The following is a 24,050-nucleotide window of genomic DNA, read 5'->3' as shown; positions in this document are numbered from 1 at the left end:
ACATGTGTTGGTATGTAAATGATTCATACTATTTCATTCTGCAAAGATTTGGAACCGGGCCAGTAGATCCCCTTCAATGTAATCCTTTGGGGCAACTCTGAACGTTGAAGTTAAGTCTGCTGAATGTGCTCGTTTTAGCCACTGACAGGCTGAGGTTGTTATTCTAAGTGTCTGACAACATTACTGAAATGATTCCTAAAGAAAAATACCGTTTTGTTACACAATAAGATCAGTTTCGTAACCAGACACACAAGGAGAAGTCTTGCTCTGAAATCTTGCGAGAGAGTGAGTGGTTGCAGGAAGACGATGGTAGAAACCTGAGTCAGAGTTTGGAGTTTACATCGAAGAACTGCCAACAAAAAATTATTTGCAAAGTCATGGCTGAATGTTTAACTGATTTTGACAATCTAAATTTGGCAACAAAACACCTCTTGGGGGATTTCAGAGCAAGACTTCTCCTTGTGTGAGACTTGCACTTTTGGTAGACGTAACTTTGACAGCCATAGTTGCTAAAGGATAACATTGAAGCGATCGCAGCCGTGTTGTTGCTGCCACCTGAGGCAATCTACTGGACTGAATCCAAAACTTCTGGTAAGTATGAATCATTTAGATACCAAAACATGTTTACACAGGGCCCAAATATTAAAATACCAAACTTCCCCTTCAACAGGGATGTTCAGTGGCATAACCTTACCTTCTTCTGTACAAAGTCCATGATGTTTTTGAAGTCCAAGTCGTCGTAGTAGTTCACTATGCCTCTTCGGATGTTCTTGTTCAGCAACCCCACCGTCTGTAAGAGGGAGAAAATCAGACAAAAGTGTATTTGTGTGTGCTAATGAAAGGAGGTCATGTATTGAGATTTTGTTTCCATGACACAGCTGATCTCCACTCAATGTGTCAGAAGGGCAGCTCAGGAGAGGAAACGCTCGGATTCGTCAAGGTGACTGATGCACTGAACTGGAATATTAAAATATGACAGTTTGACAGCGCCCATCTGTCGGTCACAATCTGGTGCAGCGGGGTCACATTAGGTTAATGTCTCTGGCCATCCAGAGACTGAAAATAAATATTTGCACCTGGAACTCCACTGAGTTCAATCATGGAGAGCTTTTCATCCAATGCTTTCATTGAGGGAACTAATCATTTATTCCACTTAAGATGGGGGCAAAGCATGACGCTTAATACATAAAAACATGAGGCTTTTTACCCCATTTCAGGCCTGAGAAAGCTCCCTCATTTCGCTCTTTTATCCAGGGATAATGAACTGAGACTACTCCCCTCATGAAAGTCACAGAGATTAAAAAGGGGCTGAGCCTTTTTTTTAAACTTTTTTTCTTCCATCTTTGAACACATCAGGATATCAGGTCTTCACAGTCGATCTATAGGAACGGGGCAGCCATGTTTAAACCACATTACAACGAGCAGATTTAAAGACTTGGAGCGTTTCCCTTTGAGACACGACCATTATTAAAGAACTCACAATACACTCACGTAGCATTTTCCATACTAAACATGGTGTTCATGGAAATGAGACCCCGGGAAGCGAAATCTATCTTTATAAAAATCTACTTACACATGCAAGAAACTTAAATCAAATTAGGATGGTTAAAATCCCTCATGCACTGCTATGTCTTAATAATCTCAATGTAAATGAGACGACAGTAAAATAAAGATTTGACATACGAGAGGCTGGGTCTTTATTGTATTTTAAATAAAACTGCCATTAACACACTGAAATGCACAACTATAATGTTGATAATTTAGCTTTTCCTTTGGCAAATAAATATTAAAATGCATCACACAATATTGAAAAGGCTTTTCCAAGGCAGGCCATTATTATGTGTAATGTACAAGTCATGTAAATGAGATGATTGAAAGCATTAAAAAGGGGTGAAAAGAGAGACTGATGCTAAGCTGGTTCCCACAGAGACACATTAAGATGTTCATTAATGAAAACTGATGGAATGAATATCTCAGCAGTCGACTGCTGATCATAATCACACCAGTTTTTAGTTCAGTAAATCATAAATCACGGGCGCATGACCACATTAGCAGTAATCCTTCAAAAGTGTCAATTAATGAAAACTTCCTCACTTCTTAAGGTGTGACTCTGTTTTGTTTGAATGTTTACTTCACATTCAAAACATCTTTTCAGCTCACAAAAATAATATGAGTCACTTTAATACCTCATGCATCATCACTGGTAACACGATCTTCATGCAAATAAGACGAACGAAAGAAGTAATACAAACTTTGCTCTAGTTTAATGCTACAAATCACACAAATACGAAGACAAAACAGGATAAAGGTAATGAAGAGTAGTTATTCAGCACACTCTCCTAATCACAGAAGCAGCAGGCACGTATCTACTAAAAAGTTTAGCAGCAACCACAATGAAGGGTTCAGTAACTCTCCTGCTAGTTTGGATGCAGATTTAGGCAGTTTCATGCAGTTTTGTGTCTCAGAAGATCGTGGCAAGAAATAATTACACGATTTCACTCTTAGATTAAAAGAAGCCCAAACCCTATCTACTAAAGGTCATCATACTGTGGGCATACTTACTGTATGTGTGTTATGTGCTTAATGTTTATAACATCTAATAATAAACATATAATACTGTGAAAGATTATTTGAGAGTTTTGCACAGAAAAGAAAAACAACGTCATTAACCCTGATGACTAAGGCCGCATCTGTTGCTGTTTCACAATAAAAGGCTTCATGTCGTGTGCCATGAAAGGCTTTTAATATGAAGACGCAGAAAGACAGATAGTGAGCAACACAATAGGAGAGACGTAGAAGGGATGAAAGAGAAGGATTAGGAAAGAGATAGTAGAAGTGAGAAAGACAGAGAGAAGAAAGAAAGATACAGAAACACAAAGACGAGTCAGGGAAGCAGAACATTTCATTAGCATACCGATATCATACAGATAATAATCCTATCTGTTCTTTGAACCGATCAGTTGGGATTATACCATCCCTGTGCATTTCCTTTCTAAAAATAGGAGCAAACCGGTTTTCAAAATGATGGCAGTGAAGTCTCCATTTAATGAAAGGTATTCACTGAGTACTGATTTTTCTGAAATATTTAAAGCTCTGTAAAGGTTGATGGTTATCTTGACCACCTGCTGATGTGAGACAGTTTCAGTGTCAGGTGGCCGATCAACACCTTGGACGACTCACCTGGTTGCGGAACACCAGCGCCAATATTCCTCCCAGCAGCTCCAGGATCAAACACACTGCCAGGGTGTACATGAACTGTGACCAGACAGACAATAGAGAGGAAAAGACATTACACACTGTCGCCTACACACGAATAGACTTTACATTTTAATATCTATCTTCATCAATGAACCAACTCTCTCAGGTGGAATTAGATGGAGCCTTATACATTTGGGATTCGATGTTCAAGGTGACTTCAGTGTACTGTTTCACGCCTTTTCTTAACGTGCGTCATTATAAAAAAAACCAAAACACAATAATAAATCAAACAGTTACATCCCAGCAAACACTTTGTTGTGTGAAAAAAAACATATGACTTGGCTCTCAGCCGACCACTCACCACTTTCAGTAGGGTTAGATTGTCCCTCAATGAAGCCAAGACACCAATGAATGAAACAACAAACATGACGATTCCCAGGAGGATCAGGATTATAGCCGGTGCCAAAAACACTCCCTCCAGTGTCTTGTAGCGTTGTCTCTCCACCTCCGCATAGATGCCAATGGCCAGGATAAAGCCACCTATCAACTAGAAACACAGTGAGAAGCAGTTAGGAAGTGTTAGTTCACAAATTCATGTTTCCCTGTCCTCATTTAGCACCACCATCAGTTGTTAATTGTTAAGTGATGGGGGGCGGAGTGGCTGAGACAGAGACACCATTCACCCTATTACAAGACACTGTACCATCAAAATGATTTTGAAGCTGTTATTTTAACTAAAAAAGTTACAAAATCTCAATTTAATCTTCAGTAGACCAAATCTAACTATAAAAAATGAATTCCTAAGCACCAGCCATTCCGTAGGTATGTCTTTATCAGGGGTGCATGAACTTTTTCACTTGATGGGCTAAAAAATGAAACGTATTGGTGGACCACAGGCCAAAAGCACCCACTGTATTTTACTGTATTGTTAAGATGCAAAATGGTACTAGGATCTCAAGTTTCATTAACTTACTGACTTCTTGCACAAAGTTTCACTGCCCTGCCGGCTCAGATTATGAAAAATAATAATTAGGCATTCCCACATATTTGAAAAGCATTTTTACCTTTAGATTCTTCTAAAATGAACTTTTCAGGGTTTTTTCCCCCCCTAGAAACTATGCAGACTAATTAGTATCTAACCATGATCTGCATTTTCACCAGACTGAAGTCGATGGCAGTAGCAGATAATTAAGTGTTGCTATTGAAAAGGACAGCCTTCTTTAATTAGGCTCTCTGAAGATTGTTGGTTTTGGATACAGTAAATCTACTGGGAACAATCAGTGTGCACACAAGCGCACACACACACACACACAAACACACACACACGCACAGCTTTGTCTTTGTGGTTTTCTCACTCAGTTACTCAAACATAATTTGATAATCAATTCAAGTCAGACCTCAGATATTTTTTTTAGGAACTCAACACTGTGAAACAGGTAATTGAGCATGTGTTCACACACAACCACACACACAATCATGGGTAAAAACTAGACAGATCACCACTGTATCGAAAAATGAACATCTCATTGTTGGACTGAGGCTTCTTGCTGTGAGCCACAGTATCACAGAAACAAAAGAGATATTTGTACATATATATATGTGAAAAATATCACTCAGAAACACTGACAACCCCCTCGCACTAACAGCAGGTAGAAACTGAGTATTTTCTTCTGTGTTCAAACCGCGTCACAGTTCCTTTTCAACAAAACTAGACAGAACAATTTAGATGTTCTGAGGAAACGTTGACATCCTCGAATTAAAACGCCTAAGCATAATTACAACTTTCAGCTCATTCTATTTCTTTTGAAAACCGATCTAAAAGGTCTGAACTAAAATATACAGTAAGCCAGCCGTATAATGACGGCGGCTCACTTTTCTGGCTTTCAAATAGCAACGCACACCAATCAACAGCCTTATGTGGTTTAGTGCTGTATAAGTAGTCTTGGAAGTTAGTGTATAGCTGCTAATGGACGCTAATTGCAGGTTTTCTTCTCAAGCATATATTAACGGGTCAACCACAAGGGTCTGAACATTTAGATCTTAGTTTGAGTGCTGGTGCGTTTTAATAAGCCTGCAAAAGCAGAATAAGGGCCGTTACCGCTCACTGTGTTCGGATCTTACACCAGTGTTTTTTCAGTCAGGTTCCTCTGGGGCCCTGCCCTGCATGCTTTAGATGTTTCCCTGCTCCAACACACCTGATTCAAATGATAAGCACGTCATCAAGCTCTGCTCAAGCCTCAAAACCACCAATTCATTTGAATCCGATGCGTTTGGGCAGGGACATCTAAAACATTGAAATTTGAAAATTGGGCCAGCAACTAAAAACCTCAAGGCTTATTTATGTAGAAATTAAAATTGTTAACTTGATTCTCCCGCAAAAAGGTTAATTTAATCAGATTATACTAAACCTTGTTAACACTGACGCGGGCTTATAGGCATGAGCTCACTGCAGAGAAACAGACTGAGACAGAAGTTTGGTTCTTCAGTCAGAAATAATTAGCAGACTATCCCGTCCAGCGTTTTGTGCCTTACTTAACTCATCTGCATATCTTCAGTGTCACATTAACATACATCAAAGCTGCTTCAACAATCTGCATTAAATTAGCATCTGTGAGCAGCTAATTATCTGCAACTGTCAGTGCCTACCAGGGATATTATGAGAGTGAAGAAAAGCGTTAAGGGTCAAGAAACATGTCCACTCCACTGATCATCTCACCATGAACAGTTTTCATTATAATTCCTTCTACTAAAAAAAGGGGCTAGTTTGGATCTTTGTTGACTCATTTCAGTAACAAAGCTGATTGCTGATAAAACAGTCCATCCATCCGCAGCACAGCACTTATCACTGACAATTATCAACGGGCCTTGCACTTGTCTCATGATAGTTTGCGTCATCCCGCATGGTTGAAGATGAGTATGTTACTATTCTTGATCATGAAGGAGGCGTGAGGTCCAAAATGTTCCCCAGAAAAAAAAGGAAACAATCTGGTAAAGCAGGAATGTGCAACAGTCCTCTCCTTGTTAATGTATACTAAAAATGTAAGTAGAAAATGAATACACAACATAATGGCAAAGTTAAATCACCAAGTCTGTGCCTACAATGAGCTCCAGGCAGGTCTAAAATTAAAAAGGCCACACAGATTCAGTTACAGCCAAATGGCACAGGAGCAAATGTAGGCCTGTAATGTGATCAGGCAGCTGAGGCAATAACTGGCCAGACACCAATGGCCCATTTATGTAAAGCAACTTTCATTATTTTTTATTCTTATGCATCCAGGCAGGGTCAAGTGGATCTGCTTACTTGCAATCACACATTTATACATTCAGCTAAAAGCTGCACAACACAATACAGCTCTAACACTGCACAAGGAAAACACACTTTCTTTCAGTGAAAACAATAGATCATAACAACTTGGTTTTATTTTGGGTTATTTTGGGTTGAGGCCATTGTTTCTAATGGTTATTATTGACATTGAACACACGGAAGTAATTGCTGGGATGTGGGAACATAGAAAAATCGCTACAAATAAAGCAAAAAGGGGCAACAGACACGAGTGGTCCGACGGTTTTAACAAGCCAATAGTTTTGCATAATTTTGATTATCTGAATCATTTTATTTGGAGGTAAAACTGTTTTGCAAACATAATGAGGTCCAACAAGACTAGTTCACACATACAAACTCCAAATGCACTCAAGGCTGCTATTCACTTTGAATGAGACCCACTGTTTCAGCCCAGTGCTGCCTGCTGAGCTGCAGAGATTTAAAAGGCGCTGAGCAACACTACAGAGGGAAGTTGAGTAAAGCTCAATGTTATGCAAATGTCCTCTGATGCAATGGAACGCAGATACGGTGCAGCATTGTAATCCTTCTCTCCAGCTCAGGGGCTATTGTTGTTTCAGTTGTTGTTGAGCTTGAACAATGTGTGTACTCAAGATATGAACAACTTCCTCTTGTGTAGTATATGTCAGAACCATAAATCTATTATGTAGACTTGAATACAGCGGTGCCACGCAGCCTTGCTTCTAATTTTGCCCAGTGGCCACTTGTGGTATTGCAGCAAAAAAATTCCCCTGTGGTCCAGAAAGCATTTTCCCCGCAGACCACTAGCTCTGAGTCTACAGCCGTGCTAGCAGTTCTGCGAGGACGTGCTTAGTCACAGATGTGATTTAAGCAAAATGTTCCATCACAAAGCCAATGCTAACATGTTGGGGTTGGGCACGTGAAATTTTAACCATGTTCACCACTTTAGTTGCTCTGTTGGCATGCTAACATTTGAAAATAAACACTAAACACTGTGCTTCAAGATCTCAGCAAATATTATGGTAAGTACAATGCTGTCCTGAACAATAAAACTGATGGATAATGCTACAAAAATGAAGCCCAGACTCAGTTTAAACACACTTCCTGTAGTGTTAAACAGCATAATACATTTTAATGTCTTAAATTTTCCCTGAAACAAAGACGACTTCCAAGAAAACACACACGCACGCACACACACACACACACGCACGCGCGTGCGTACACACTCACACACACACACACACACTACAAAAGCTCTGTAGGACAGCTAGATCACAGCATGTTTCATCTACAAACACCTCATTCTTTGACACGTGTGTTGCAAATTGCAGTCTGCTTCCCCACGGTCTTTCTTGAGCCTTACAAATTAAGACAGGCAACATGTCAGCGCAGGAGGAAGGAAGAAAGGAAGGACGGAGAGAAAAGGAGTGTTTTTACATTAGTAGTCATCTTGGAGTTCTGAAGGTCCAAGAAACTGTTTATAATCCACCTTGATGTCTTTTCCTTACAAGTCCCTGCGTGCTGTCTGTTATGTTATCTTGCTGCTGGCTGGTCGCCTGCCACCCCAAAACTCTCTTACATTCAGCCAAGAGGAGAGGAGGGCACTTAGAGCAATAAATACAGAGCAACTCTAAATTTCTTTGTCAAGACGATGATGAGTGATTGTCTCTGCAAAGAGTTCAAGGATCTGATTTGTTCATGTAAACAAGTCTTAACCAAAATAACTGAGATAATATAATAACACAGGCAGTGCTCTGTTTATCAGCATGCACTTAGCTGCAGATGACTTGGTGACAATATCAGGGCATTAGGCCAAGGTTAAGCTGTTTTATATAACCTGTAACACTCTGTTCAAACAACTCCACAATGCTCTTAGCGTTTCTGACTGACTGCTGTGGGGGAACACACTGCAGTGCTGGGACTCAGAAGGAGCTCTGAAACCAGGCTACAAACTGCAGATATATGACAAAAATGCACTAATATAAAATGACTTACTGCACTCTAGAGTTACTGATCTAATACTAGAAAATTATATAGTAATAAATTGAACATATATAGAAATAAGGCTAGGCAAAATATCAATATATTGTTGTCGTGGTAGCAGACTGTAGAGCATATTGTCATGATATGACATAAGTGTTGTCTTTTCCTGATTTTAAAGGCTGCAGTACAGTAAAGTTTTTATTTTCTGAGCTTATCAGACTGTTCTACTTGCCTTTATCCACTAATCCATTATATCCATATTACTGATGATTATTTATGAGAAATCCTTTTTATATATTGTGTCAATAGTTTGTAGTCATCGCTACAAAATGGTCACAAGACGTGTTTGATCAAAAATATTGTGATATTTGATGCTGTTGCCTTGTCTTAGCATTTGTGAATATCCAGATATATATTGTGTATCTGAAATAGCCTAAAAATATTGCGTTATTATTTTAGGGCCACATCGCCCAGCCCTATATTAAAATGAAGTACTTGAAGTAGAAATGCATCTCATGATTTCTTATTTAAGTGACTAATTGGCTTCATGAACAAATTCATAAATTGGTTTTGAGAATGGCTTTTAAATGCCTCGTTATTTAATGTATTCATATTTTTGTCTGTCATATTACATCGCTCAATTTAGCTGTTGATTGCTTTACAATCCCATGCTCACTAATTTAACGAGATGAGATGAGTCATCTTTAATTTAATTCAAACTAGGGTTGGGCGGTATGGCTTCAAGATAATACTGTGATATTTGTAGGCTATATCATCATTTTTAGGCAAAAGCTCACAGTGTAGAGAATATGTGTCATGGGATGATGGTCAAAGATGTCAGCTAATGTAATGTTTAGAGACATATGTCCACTTGGGGGGGTCCTGTTGATGAGACCAGCTGCAGGTGAGCATAAAGTCATAAATATGACTTTGGACCAATTAAGCCTATGATTTTTTTCACATAAAGCAAACAGGGACATATTTATTTAATAGACATATAATGCCTGTAAAGGTTGCTCGATGTCGAGGACTGAGTTTGTAATCATTCCCACACACAACAAGAGTTGTCAGTCATTAAGGCTCACTGTCCTTAATTACAGGGCAATTGCAGTTACAGTTACTGTTCAGTGGTCAAAAGTCAACGACCTCAATGTGTGCATGTGTTTTTGTTTCAGAATGAGTCACAGTAAATGAGTTGTGCTCAGTCAACCTTCACTGGGTAAATAAAGGTTAAGAAAAGCAGATAATCTCACACAGCAGCCTGAAGTGAAATCAACCCACAGGAACTACAAGTTCAGAGCTGCGAACACAGTTGAGAAGGTTTTCTTCAAAATGCAGGAACTCCTCTCCAACTGACAGAAGAAAACAGGTTTCGACAAATTACAGATCATTAATTAGTAATCATAACTACTGATAAAATCATTTTACACACCTCCAATCATGTCATAATAATAGTTAATAATAAATGATTGATAAATCATAAACTCTGCTCTGCCGATCTAATGCACTGTTTGCATTATATCACTACTTCTAAGTGCTGTATCGTAGGCAACTGGACTTCAGTTTCAGTTTCTTGAAGACCTTTCACCTCTCATCCAAGAGGCTTCTTCAGTTCAGATAGTTGCAGGCTTTTAACCCATGTGTGGGAGTGTCCTCACAGAGTCATTAAGTGCACCTGAGGACACTGTAAGGACACTCCCACACATGGGTTAAAAGCCTACAACTCCCCTCCATTTAGTTAGAACTGAAGAAGCCACTTGGATTAGAGGTGAAACGTCCAGTTGCCAACGATATAGCACTTAGAATAACTACGACCTGGATGACTGAGAACCTTCATCGCCATTATATCACTACATTCATTAACATAACAATGTCAGAATGACTTTCAAAGACCACAAAACAAGACCTTTGGAATAATAATCTTTCAAAAACGTTTCATGCTTTGGTTTTGGTCATTGTCAACTGTAAGATCTCTGATCCTAAAGTCAGATTAAAAGGAACCTTTGTTCCTACATGACCTAATTATTTTTCCAAAGTAAACAGGAAATACCTAATCTTCTCCTCTGCATTGTTTCTCTAACATACGCTGCTATACTCGGCGGTTTGCTGCCTCAGCAGCTGATCTCCAGCACACGGACATCCTGTCCTGCGGTGCAATGAATCCGTGTGAAGAAGAGGTCATTTTTTCAAAAGGAGGGATTAATACAAATCAATCAAGAGCCAGTAATACTCTAAAAGCTTCATTAGGTACAAACTTCCTAAAAAAATCATTAATCATTAAATCAAAAATGCCATTAAAGCTCTCTGTTGTATCACGATTTGCCATTTAAATCACTATTTACAAGAATTGTGAGGAAATATTAGTGATTACAACATCCAGACAACTAAAAATGGATTTAAAATGACTCCCACACATCCGTTTTATGAAACATTGTGGCAGAAATAAACTGTTGGTAGTGCCACAAATGAAATAAGGATGTGAAAATATGACCTAAACTGCTCTTTATCTTGTATGAAGCAGAGATAAATCGCATGCTTCAGAAACAGCATTTCACAAGAATTTTCTCTTTAACGTGAATGAATCAACAAGCTGCAGGAGCAAAGCAAATATAACTTGTTAATCTGTTTCACCTCCCCTATCAGAGCAGCATTCATTCTCCATAATAAACCCATTACTGCCTCCCCTCTCCTGCTCTTTCTCCCCCTCTATCCATGAATAAATGTTTCAGAAATATCTCACCGAAGCAATAAATAAGTGATTTTGTTGTGTCAATCAGCCATCTGTCTCTGCAACTACACAATCTGGCATGCCGTCTATGAGAGGGAGCAGCTGCAGGGTTTGGCTATGTCACATAAAACCTTTATTCTTTATAAAACTGACATAATTTAAGCCATCATTGCCACCGAGTGTCTTGTCTCCGTTATATCAGAGTTATTTGTTGAAACTAGTGTCATCTCCAGGAGTCAAATTATACGACTTGTTATGTTACTGCCTTTGAAAAATAAACTGAGGCAAGTAAATTATAACCGTTGAGGTATTTCATCCTTGTTTTTGACAAATCACAGCATCTTAGAAGACATTTAAGCAAACCACTTAAACTGGACAAAGACTTAGACAACGCTCGCGGCTGAAGATGAATGACTGTTAGGCTGCCAAGCGTCTCTATTACCAACCAAATGTATACGCTACATATAAAGTAGCTGCTCTTCAGGAGACACTTTACCTCGGCTACAGAGACAGAGAAATACTGTTATACAATACTTCTTCAGCTCTTAAGTTATCCGCTATGTTCCACTTCTAGTTTCTGTTTGTGTCTGTCTGTTGTCGGTGGCTTTTCAATGCTTATTCACTGAAAACAGCTGCCTGCTCTGTCCAAAATAGACAGTCTGAGAGTGGTGAGAGTGAACCGAAACAACAAAGTTACAGCTGAACAACACGCTGAAACATAAAAGGGAGCAGCAGAATCAGGTGGTAATTCTTTATAGGTTCATTACTGAGATTGACCCCTTTCACACTTCCTCTTGCGATACGATAATAGATATTTTTGTTTAAACAAGCAGATTCCCCCCAACAATTTGACCTAACAGAGTCACTACTTAAAAACACAATGTGGTGTAAACTTCTGGAAACCTCTGAGTCAGAGTTGTCTCCTTCCTTTAAACATTTTAACTCCAGAGCTGTTCAGTTTTCTGGCAGTTATGCGTTTTGCCAGTTGTAGTCAGTGTGTGCGTGTTGAGGGAAATAAACTAAGACTCTATACACTTTTTTAAAAATATATCGTTTAATCACAATTAATGTCAAACTGACACCACAATGCAGTGAAAAGACACATGATTCCTGCACTTTGTCCTTTTTATGGGTGTTTTTGTCTTCACTTACAGATATAGTGATGTACAGTCTTGTATCTATCGTTATTGTGGGTAACTTGTCGTGAATCATGTCATATCGTGATTTAGGCAGTGATTTCTAATTAGCAGTGTGTGAAATGTGTTTTTTAATCATTCAAAAAGATATAAATGTGTTTAATTTACTAAAAACAAAAATTTCAGAGAAGATCACCACACAGAAAACACTTTCCTGAAATGCAAAATTTTGATACGGAGAAAGTAGGTTTTGCACACTTAACTCAGATGTAAATAATACTTCTTATTACTTCTACTCTACTTACTGATTAAACAGTAGCACTTCTATCATGCATTAGGCGTTTGTTTTATTGACTTATCTGGGTCGTTTCTGCGACTCGGCCTGAGATGACAGTGTGGCTGTATTTCAAAAACATAAAGAAGTATATCACCAGAAATATATTTGAAAACTTTAGTGAGTTTAATCTACCGTGCAGACAGACGTCTTGTAGAAGTTTGTAAGCTTTCTGTACAACACAATTACAGGACCAACTCTGTCATTTAGAGCAGTTTAATGCTGTCATTACATGATCTTTAATCTGCTGAAAAACATGTTGCCTCTCTGTCATGTGGTGGCCCAGACATGACTGGTGTTTGTGGGACAGTCTGACCACAGCAGGACTTGACAAAACACGCACAAGCAGCCTGGCAGGGAAAAACCCTGAATATGCTGCTCTTCTCTTCTATTTTCTCTTTATCTGATTCACGTTGTGTTTACCCAGCGCGCAGCCTATCAGGCAGGTAAGGGTAGGGTAAAGGTGCACAGGGGAGGGTGTGGCTACAGACTGTTACACACTGTCACACACATTACTCCACAGGTACGACACCTGTCGCTTCAAAGCTGGAGAACAAACATTGAATATGACAAAGTGGGTCAAACATCCACATTTTTCACGCCATAACGAGTTGAATTATTATTTTTCTTGCTGTGAGGCTGAACAGCACACACAGTCCCAGCTGTAACACACACACACACACACACCGTCTACACCCTCTGCAGCCGGGATATATCTGTGCAAAGCTCCCGCTCCCTCCAAAACAAGCGATGTTCGTGGCGTTACTCACCCAGAAGATGATGGAGTAGGCGAACAGGAGGAATTTGAGCAAAATGTAGGAGAACCTGTGACAGTATCGGACCTCTTCGTTGTTGGACATCGTGTCTGACTGAGGGCTGTTGACGGACAGCGGCTCCCTGCGCTGCTCTCAACACTTCCGCGTTGTCATCGTCACCACACCTGAGAGCGCACGCCGCCGTCATGGATGGATGGATGGATGGAGGGAGGGATGGTTTATGAGCTCAACCTCGTTAAAATACCGACATTTCTTTATCTAATGATTCATGGGTTAGTTCAAAAATAATTGTTTGTGACCGCCGAACCACGAAATTGATCTTAATCTGTCAAACATCCCTCTGTTCAAGGGCGTACCCAGGAATTATGGGCTCATGCACCTCCTCCTCTTTGCCATTATTTAAAAACCCAATGAGATTTATGAGGCCCTTTTGCAAGAGGTTTGGCCAAGAAGACAAGCAGCTTTAACATATTATACTTCATTTTTATTTCCTGCAGCCAGTGGTCTAATCTCCACACTATAAATCTGAGGACTCATGAATACGTTATTTGATTTACCACCTGAATTGTATTGCCAAAACAACTGAAAGAAACAATAACAACAACAAAATAAGTGTGAAATAAAAAAAACCCAAAGATTATACATAAACAGAAGAAATGCTGTTTTTGTTATATATGTGTATGTGTACAAATGGGTACAAGAATTGATTAAGTAGAAAAACTTCGATCTTCAGTTAAAAATAAAAATACAGTAAGTTTATAGACTCTGCAATCTTGGTCGGTCCCAGTGTGCTCCCCTGGTCTGGGTCGCACAGTAGGCCAGAAGATGTAAAGACAGTGCAGGATCGTGCAAACATCTGGATAAATCATCATATCATATATCAAATATGAAACCTGACACATTCAATGAAAAAAAAACGGAGTCTGTCATTATGGCATTTTTCTGTCTTTGCTTTTTTAGGCCTAATTTTTAAGGCTTTCTGTGGTCTGATAAATCTACTGAGTACCACACAATGGATTAAACAGTTTAACTCAACAGCTCACAACTCAAACAGATTAACTGAAAACACATTACTCTGCCCCCTAGTGGTGAAGTCCAGCAGAGACCATAAAGAACTGGACACCCAGACTGTCCTCTGTTGGGACCATGTGGTCACAAGAACCCTTCTCAGAACCTGCTGAAATGTGGACTAGAAAAGTGTGGACTCAATGTGCTTAGAAATATAAATAAAAAGTAAATACCATACATGATACTATACAATACAATTAAGTACTACAGGAAAACATTTGTAAAATCATATAAATCTGATGATTAAATACTTCAAAATCACATCGAACATAAATTGAATCTAAAACATAAATGCAAACTAACTTTTTGTCTCCACATCACCCAAAAAAATGGCTTTTTGTGAAGGTTTTAACCCTTAATCTAGCTCCGTTTCATAATTAGAGCCTGACGCAAACAGTGTGAACTACTCATGAATAAAGGTACAGCTGTGGACCACTATAGACGTTTTAGCACTCTGACACATCCAAACAACAAGCAGCCATCCCCGGGCTGTCGTGTACGCAGTGTGTCCAGCTGCATGAGCTCTGCTGACCCTTATCAACAGCTGTTCAACAGCTTCGTCACTTGTTCGCCACTTTCACCTCAGTTAGTTTGGTTTTTCCTCGTTTATCACCTCCGTCCTCTCTTATCTTCTTCCACAAGCCAAAGAGCCTGGGCCAACAACAACAATACAAAGTAAAGTAAAGCGAACCTGAAAAGTTTCAGGATTTATCAGACAAACTCATTTTGTATTCTAGACACTTCATCACATTCACTTTGGGGTGATACTTGTTGTTTTATGTTTCTCTTTGAGTGATGTTTTTTGACTATGAATGCAGACTAATGACTTGTTAGTGTACACAAAATGTTAATGGGTAATTGTCAGCGGTCAGATGTAGTTTTTGAGATGCGTTCAGGTGCAACATTTATATGAAGCAGTGAGAGCTATCTTTGTCTTTGCTCGATCCCTTCCTCATTATTTTCAGTCCCTCGGTAATCATGACTGGTTTTTGTCCCGCTCCAGTGCCTCAGGGTTGGATCCACCTGGGAGAACACACTTGTAAAGCGCAGTTAGACCAGCTTGTTAGAAACTTTTCATTCCCCTGCCCGTGCCCTTCAACGTGCCCTCCACCAGGCCCGGCTGGCAAATAAGGATTTCCGAGCATGTGAAAGTACACATATGCACTGCATACTGTACACACACAACAGAGGAAAGACGAAATGAGTACAGCTGAAGTCAGCAGGCTCTACCTCTACCCGTCCTTTTCTGTGCAAACACATGTTGAAAACACACAGAGTAGATTTCCCCTGAGAGGGGGGTGAGAACAGAAAGAGCACAAATGGGAGCAATGACAGACAACAAACCAGATAGGTGGGAATAAAAACAACAGAAAGAACAAGAAAAAGATATAACAATAAGAAATGAAGGTTCAGAAGTCATTACACATGAGCTGTTGAATGTTTGTTGTAGAGGTCTTTGTTTCATCGATTCCAGAAAGAAAGAAATGACTGCGATAACCAGACATCAGAACTCTCTAGGAATGTAAACATTGTTCATTACAGCGAAGGTGCATGTCCTCAGTGGCACCTCAACACCAAGACATTAACCACGTGCCCTTTAACATACACGAACATGTTAACACTTTTATTTATGTTCACATTTCAAAACTGGCAGCACATAAACACTGACTCACACTTTCTCTTGGGGAGCGATTAAGTGTTTTGTTATTTTTCAGATACCACAGCTCTCACTAAAAGTGGACAGCTGCCGTTTTTCAAAATGTGTGCCTGCCGACAGCAGCAAACACTGGGCTGTTCTTTTTCAAGTATTCAGTATTGGTCGTCAACGCCGTCATCAGCTCTGCAACCTCCTCAAGGACAAGTTCACCCAGAAATGATAACTCAGTTTTGCAGTCCATAAAACATTTCTGGAGCTTCACAGCAAAACAGAGTTATTAAATGAGTGTGGTTAGCAAAGAAATGATAATGAATATCGTATTTGCTCATTGTGAAGGAGAAGAGCAACATAAAGCACATTGACACCAAAACAGAACAGAAAGATTGAGGTCACGAATGAGGTGTAAAGCCATGCAGCAGCAAAGACCGGAGAAACTCATCACAGAACATTCACCTCTCAGCAGCAGCACCAAAAATCCATTCCCACTCTACAATAAAGTTTGACCTCATCAGCCGTGTCATAACCCACAAGGAACACCTCGGGTGGACAATCTCCCTGGATCTCAGGTGATTGCAGATAACGATTGTTGGGTTTCAGAACAAAGTGTTGGAGGCATGCAGGCTGAATACAGCTACAACAAGAATTTTTTTGAACAGACCCTCAGAGTTTTGGTGTAAAAAGCCAAGATACTGCCTGCAGTATTCATGGATGTTTATGTAAACTCAATGAAAAAGGATGTAACTGAGGAAGTGAAGATTGCAGGTGAATCTCCATCCACACAGACAAGCTCCAGAGAGCTCTCCGTCTGTCCAACCATGAAAATGTTGCATTATTCCCCTCTCTGTGTGTCTCCTTTGACACATGTTGTGTAGAGCAGAAACAGACTGTAGGTTATAAATACTTTAACAGCAGGTAAAGCAGTGGAGACTGGGGCTGTCCATTTACTTTTGTTTTCACAGTCCTCATCCAAGCAACCAGTCCTTTTTTTCCTCCAAGCCTCTCCTTGATTTGGTCTTTATTTCACACACACTCTGCTCATCTCTCTTTTGTGTTGAATGTAGTAATGCACAGCAGGGGAAATGTGCTTCAAATTCATGCCACTTTTCTCACATTGTCTATTTTCTGTAAACACATCAAGAGCCATTCACATCCAGAAAGCCGGAGCTGCTTATTTCTCTGCTTTTCATTCATCTCTCTCTCTCTCTCTCTCTCTCTCTCTCTCTCTCTCTCTCTCTCTCTCTCTCTCTCTCTCTGCGTGTGTGTATGTGTACTTGGAGTTGGCGCAGCTCCACGCGCACAGTCGCGTGTGTGCCTGCCCGTGCGCCTCTGTCACTCTCAGCAGCTCGTACCTTAATCAGCCACAGTTACACATTCCGGGAGGGAGAGAAAGAGTGTGTGGGTGTACAGACTATATGTGTGGATGTGTGTGAGAGTGAGAGAGAGAGAGAGAAGAGATGTCTTGACGGATTATTGGATGGACCTGGTTCTCCATTACGCATATGGAGTCTAATTTTTGGGACATAATCAGCAATGGATCGGAAATACTAAAGAAAAAAAAAAACCCTGACAACTTCCTTAGGTAAGCCAGATGTTGGGAATAAACTGACAGAGATTTTGTTTTATTTTTGTAGAGAGCACCTTCCTCTGGTGTGCATCATTTTTTTTGTTATCACTTGTGCTGGAGGCTGTTGCGCTTACTGCAGCCAAAGACACCTTTTGTTGTGCGTTTGTGCGCCTGTGATGCGTGTTGGATGAGGAATATATGTTGTATTAGGAGCTGATATTAAAGCGTGTTTTTCAGTCAGATGTGGACTAAAATCAAGCGAAGTTGGGTTTATTTTACGCACAAGGAAATGTTTAATAAACCCAACAGGCGCTACTCAGATTAGACTATCAGCAGACTGTGGGAGTTGCCATAACAGTGATATGAGGTGTATGATTATTAACTCAGGCGCCAAATGCTCTCACAGTGAAATTTAACTCGGTATGATCGCTTCAGTCTGTAAGAAGGAAAAGCATGATAAGTTATATTTGGATGGAAGATCATAAGAGGTCATATTCACCTACTCTAAATGCATCAAACATTTTCAAATGTATTCGTAATCGTAACTCTAAATTATTGCATTATTAATCTTAATTAATGAGGTGTAATTGTGCCGCATGACGCATACAGTCATAAAGTTTCTGTCACCAGGTGAACAGGGAGAAGAAAAATATGGACGCAGAGAGTCTGGTTCAACACATTGAACGAGACATGGAGGCCACCTCGTTCCCTTTATCAGTGACCGGCGACTGGCTGGAGGACGACAACGAGACGACCGTGAATCAGTTCCAGCAGCCCGACTGGCAGGTGGGAGAGTACAGCCGGACCAGGACCAGAAATTAGACTGGTCCGAGTCAGAGCCAGTTCACTCTGAGTGGAGAGGAAGCATGAGACAGACAGACAGACAGACAGACAGACAGACAGAAAGAAAGAAAGAAAGAAAGAAAGAAAGAACGAAAGAAAGAAATGTGTTTAATGTTTTTCAGCTACATGATGTTTAAACCAAACTACACTCAGTCTGTGAATGTCATAAAAGAGGATTTAGAGTTTTAGGCTTTTAATTTTTTGGTCCCAGATACTCTGCAGCAAAGCATAAGAATATCTAACAAGTTAATGTTTAAATATGGCAAGCTATGGTGAGCATATGGCTCACTAGTGGCAAAAAAAAAATTGAAGGGGGCAGGATCAGATGTTAAACTCACGTTCAGATGTTTGGTGGCAGCACGTCTTAAAATAGAGTTCACATACAATAAAATGGTCTCAAACTCAAGAAGAGTTTGCTTCTATTTAGGGTTTGGAGACGTCCTTTGTTATGTATGACATTTATTGTGTTTTCCTCCTCTCCTCTCCTCTTCCTCTCCTCTTCCTCTCTCAGGTGGCTCTGTGGGCTATAGCCTACTCCCTCATCATCCTGGTGTCCATCACTGGGAACGTCACGGTGATCTGGATTATTCTCGCTCACAGACGCATGAGGACTGTAACAAACTACTTCATCGTCAACCTGGCCTTCTCTGACGTTTCCATGGCGTCATTCAACACTCTTTTTAACTTTGTGTACGCACTTCACAACGACTGGTACTTCGGCCTGGGCTACTGCAGATTCCAGAACTTCTTCCCCATCACGGCCATGTTTTCATCAATATACTCGATGGCTGCCATCGCTGTGGACAGGTGAGAAAGCTCTCTTCTTGCAGACCATGATTCTTTAAGCGTAATTAAATGTTCCTTAAAAGTAGAATCACAATACAGTTAAGCTGATGCTCTCGTCCAAAATGAACATGTCAGCACATGTGAAACTGTTTTGTAGCAGCAATTAGACACTAATGGGATGACTGAAGCTCATCTCCTGCAACACCCATTTAGGAGCTGCATTATGCACCCAAAACAGGATGGACGACTACTTACTGAATCTGTCAACTCAGCAGTACGGAAACCACCTTGTGAACCTCTTAACTGCTACTTACTACACTGTATGTGCTATATTAATGTCTATTTCTGTATGGATTTCAATGATGGTGTATTAATGTGGTCAAATTCTGGTTGATAAACATCTTGTCACTTCAGTGGCAGATAACAGCTGGTCTAATACAATGTTCTTCATCACAATTCGTCGCTGATCCCACTCAGAGCTTCCTCGTCAGACAGGTGTTTGTTGTTTGAGGCTGAACAGCGACTCTCAGTGAAATTGCCGCTCATTGAGATCCATCACTTGATGTCAGCTGCAGCCACTGTTCAGTCAATACAGAGGAAAACGCTCCATGAAGGAGATGTGAGTCAACAAGCAGCGGAGATACAGATGTCATCATTAATGCTCACTGGAGCATGAGTGGCCAGTCTGTTCTAAGTCTGAAACTGTACTTAACACACAGTATGAGATATATCCTGAGTTACAGTGTATTGCAGTAAAATACAACAGACTTATGTACAATTTTGCGGTACTTGTAGCGAGTATTTTGATTTTACTTTACTTTCTACTTCTACTTCACTATTTCAGTGGGAGATATTGTGCTTTTTACTCCACTACAGCTTTAGTTACCTTACATATTTATGATAATAATAATACAAAAGAGAATCAACAAATTCATTATTTGGTATTATTATGGATAAAGATAAAACTTTATTGACCCTTTGGTGAAATCACACCATCTACTGGGTGGTATATACAGCAAACACTCAAGCTCCATTACTATGAATCCGAAATTAATACTTTTAGTGCTTTTTACTTATACTTATAATAGAATATTTTGATGCTAATACCAGAGGGGCGGAGTAACAAGGTACAAATACTTACTATACCACTGTAGAAAGTAGATTTTTCAGGTATCTAACACAAATATCTGTACTTTCTACTCCTTACATTTTCAAAACAGGCTTGTTACTTTAATTTTAATGCATTCGAGGGGATCATTCCCAACATCATGAGACTGATTTCAACCTATCAAGACGAAATGAAGTAGAAGACGTAGAAAGACACAAACAGACAGACAGACAAAGAGACAAAAAATCAGGTTCAGTTAGCTTTGCACAGAAATGTCCTTCAGAGGAATACTTTTCACTTTTATACTAGAGGTTGTATTGAACTGCATTACATTCACAGACATCTCAAAGGTTTTATCTGCCTCCATTTACATACATGAGGGAGGCAGAATGTTAATATAATTCATTCCACTTCAGCATCACTAATTATGGTCTCAAAAAGACAATGTCAGCTCAGACTGAACATTATAAACTTCATAAAGATAGGATGCACTGCTGGATTTGATGGCGTAGGCGCACCCAGTAAACTCAAACTGTATGTACACTGCAATGCAGTTGTTCCAGAGGGGAGAGTCACTGGAGCGTTTCATTACACTCTCATGTGTGTGCATGACATATATCATATCTGGCTCTCTTTGTGGCTCAGGACAGATGTAGTGATGAATTAGCCATATGCTGAGATCATACCAGGTGTAAATCTGCTTATAACTCAATAATTCCTCATCATTAGTCTCCAATTTGTAGAATCATCAGTTTGTGTGGCTTTCTTTGGTGTCATCACCTGCTGCAGCAAGCAGGAAAAACAATTAATTACACAGATAAATTGAAAAACATGATCTGCATTCATAAAATGGCGCACGATGTATGATTGTTTTATATTGCAGCAACAGGCCTACATGTTCTACCCACCTGTTAGAGGTGGGTCAGGTGTAACTTGGTCCAACAGGTTAAAAAGGATGAAGATGAGAACTGAGGGCTAAGCAAGAAAGAAAATAGTTTGCTTTATACGACAGAACCAGAATTACTGATACAACAATCTAATCTCTTTATTTATGTATTTACATTTACGTATAATGCATTTTTCATTTATTAAAAATTTCCCTTTTCTCGCTCCACTAACCTTGATTTGAGGCCAGAATACAACACAGCAGAATACATAAAAAAAATTTACTTAGAAATTGCTTCTCTAATGCAAATCTCTTATCCATGAAACGAAGTACACGCTCGCTGTTGGCCCTGAATAATTCAAATGAACGATTCATACTCAGGGTTGAATCATTTGACTATATCGGTGACAACACTGAGAAATGTTGTAAAGCAAATGAGTATAAGTTGATTGCGTAAGAGTCTCGACAGGTTGCCATGGTCACCATGATTACTGACATTTGTTAAAAATATTCCACCTTAGTTGAAACAATATCTTTATCTCAGTCACAGCTGCCATCAGACTTACCAGGAGGAACTATTTCTTATATTGTTAATAGTATAATACACTTAACATCTCTAATGAATAAAGGTTATCCATGATCATTTATATGGTATATATCCACACATATATTCATTGCAGTTAATGGATCTCTTTCATGATTCAGTCATTCACTCTTGAAAGCCTTTATTGAGTCGCGCAGGTTTCTTTATGTTTCCTGTGAGATAAACATCAGACAGATATGAATGAACAAAACTTTTTGTCCTCTTTCAGGTACATGGCCATCATCCACCCTCTGAAGCCCCGCCTCTCCTCCACCTCTACAAAGGTTGTGATTGCCGTGATTTGGATAGTGGCCGTCTGCCTGGCTTTCCCTCAGTGCTACTACAGTGTGACGAGATTTTACTACCCCAGGACCGTGTGCATGGTCGACTGGCCTGACGATTACGGAGGAACACATCAACTAAGGTCAGTGTTGTAAAAAGTACTCATACGTGAAGTGTTGCTATGGTAAAAGTATCTGGTATTAAATGTACTTAAGTAATCAGTAATTTTCAACAGTAATTTTCTGCAAATAAATGAAATACAAATAAAAGCATTTCTATGTTGATGGATTGGATTCAGAAGTTTTTTTTTTAGAAATAGAAATACTCAAGTAAAGTAAGTGAAGTACAAATACCTCAAAATTGCAGTACTTGAGTAAATATACTTAGTCACATTCCATCACTGGCTGAGGTGAAATAACAAAATCAATTAAAAAAACAGAGATAGAATGACCGACAGTGACAGTTACAACACAGCAGATCAATAATATCAAGCAACAGGTTATCCTTTCTTTTCAAGGACTGCTTCACACCTCGTGCACAGGAAACATCAGCACCTATAAATATTTACTGATGACATACTGACACTTGTTATTGCAAGCTTGATGTCTCTAATAAAGATCTATGATCATGTCTTCATGTTCATGTTAGTAAATCCCCTCTAAGTATGCCATATATTCAAATATTGTTATTGGAGTGTCCAGTTTTTTACTCTCTCTTTCTCTCCCTGCAGTTACCAGTTTGCAGTGATACTGCTGATCTACTTGCTCCCTCTACTGGTGATGCTGGTGACCTACAGTTTAGTTGGCCGAACGCTGTGGGGTGGACACATCCCCGGAGAGGCGACAGAACATTACCACAGCCAGATTACAGCCAAGAGAAAGGTAGTTGGGTAGTTTTTTAATGTGTTGCACTCTCACTATGATCGACATGCTCAGATAACAACTTAGCTGAACTCAGAGTTTAGACTTTTGTCTTACTTTTTCTTGCTCTGTGATTTATCATAGGTGGTGAAGATGATGGTTGTCGTGGTGGTGACCTTTGCCCTGTGCTGGTTGCCCTATCACATCTACTTCATACTGGGATCATTTAACAGAGACATTTATAAACAGCATTACATTCAACAGGTTAGCAGCTGCCTTTCTGCCTGTTATTAATTCTTTTTAGTCTGACTTCTTCGTTAATGGGCATCATGTTTCCTTTCCTTCTCAGGTGTATCTGACCATATTCTGGTTAGCGATGAGTTCGACCATGTACAACCCGATCATTTACTGCTGTCTAAACCAAAGGTAAGAGGCACATTCACAACCAGAAAGTTTCACAATCCCAAAACTCAAAGCAAAAAAACCCCAAAAAACTGTTTTTTCCTCTATCTGCAGGTTCCGTGCTGGTTTCCGTCATGCGTTTGCCTGGTGTCCCTTCATCAAAGTGTCGGAGGAGGACAAGATGGAACTGCAGCACACAAACACCTTCAGAGTCACCATGACACGCAGCCACCGCAAAGACAGCTCATTCGCGCACACCTCCATCAAAACAAACCACACAACGATCGACACTAACATGGCTGAAAGCATGGAGCTGAGCACGAAGAGAGATGCTTGCATGCAGCTCAGAAAAGGGACGTCAAAAACACACAGCGTGCACAACACACATGCGGTGAACAGACCGGGCGATACAAAATCCTCAGCTGCCAAACTCATGCAGCACCGCCACTGACTGCTGAAACAAATCAAAATGAGGAAGGCAGCAGGGTTTGTGTGTAGCAGCAACAGAGCTGATGATAAAAAGACAATAAAGACACAGGAGAGCCAACTGCAGAT

General features: G+C 39.9%; 2 protein-coding genes across 2 annotated transcripts in view; one reads left to right on the top strand and one right to left on the bottom strand.

Annotated features, from left to right (window-relative positions):
* tspan15 (tetraspanin 15) overlaps positions 1 to 13,613 on the bottom strand; it is a 31,256-nt gene extending 17,643 nt beyond the window's left edge. Inside the window, exons 1-4 of the mRNA XM_073463803.1 lie at positions 13,451 to 13,613; positions 3,560 to 3,745; positions 3,181 to 3,255; positions 695 to 790 (exon numbers count right to left, since the gene is read on the bottom strand). Coding sequence (XP_073319904.1) covers positions 695 to 790; positions 3,181 to 3,255; positions 3,560 to 3,745; positions 13,451 to 13,540 — 447 coding nt within the window. The 5' untranslated portion in view covers positions 13,541 to 13,613. The remainder of the gene's footprint in view (positions 1 to 694; positions 791 to 3,180; positions 3,256 to 3,559; positions 3,746 to 13,450) is intronic.
* A 4,807-nt stretch (positions 13,614 to 18,420) lies between these two features.
* Positions 18,421 to 23,946, top strand: tacr2 (tachykinin receptor 2). The gene is made up of 7 exons (XM_073463857.1): positions 18,421 to 18,531; positions 19,100 to 19,395; positions 22,181 to 22,375; positions 22,964 to 23,114; positions 23,238 to 23,357; positions 23,443 to 23,519; positions 23,610 to 23,946. Exons 1-7 carry the CDS (start codon positions 18,436 to 18,438, stop codon positions 23,944 to 23,946), a joined length of 1,272 nt encoding a protein of 423 aa, XP_073319958.1. The 5' UTR covers positions 18,421 to 18,435.
* Positions 23,947 to 24,050: the final 104 nt, after the last annotated feature.

This window comes from Pagrus major, chromosome 4 (genome assembly GCF_040436345.1).
Source record: "Pagrus major chromosome 4, Pma_NU_1.0".
Lineage (NCBI taxonomy): Eukaryota > Metazoa > Chordata > Actinopteri > Spariformes > Sparidae > Pagrus > Pagrus major.
This window is presented reverse-complemented; position numbering and strand designations above follow the sequence as displayed.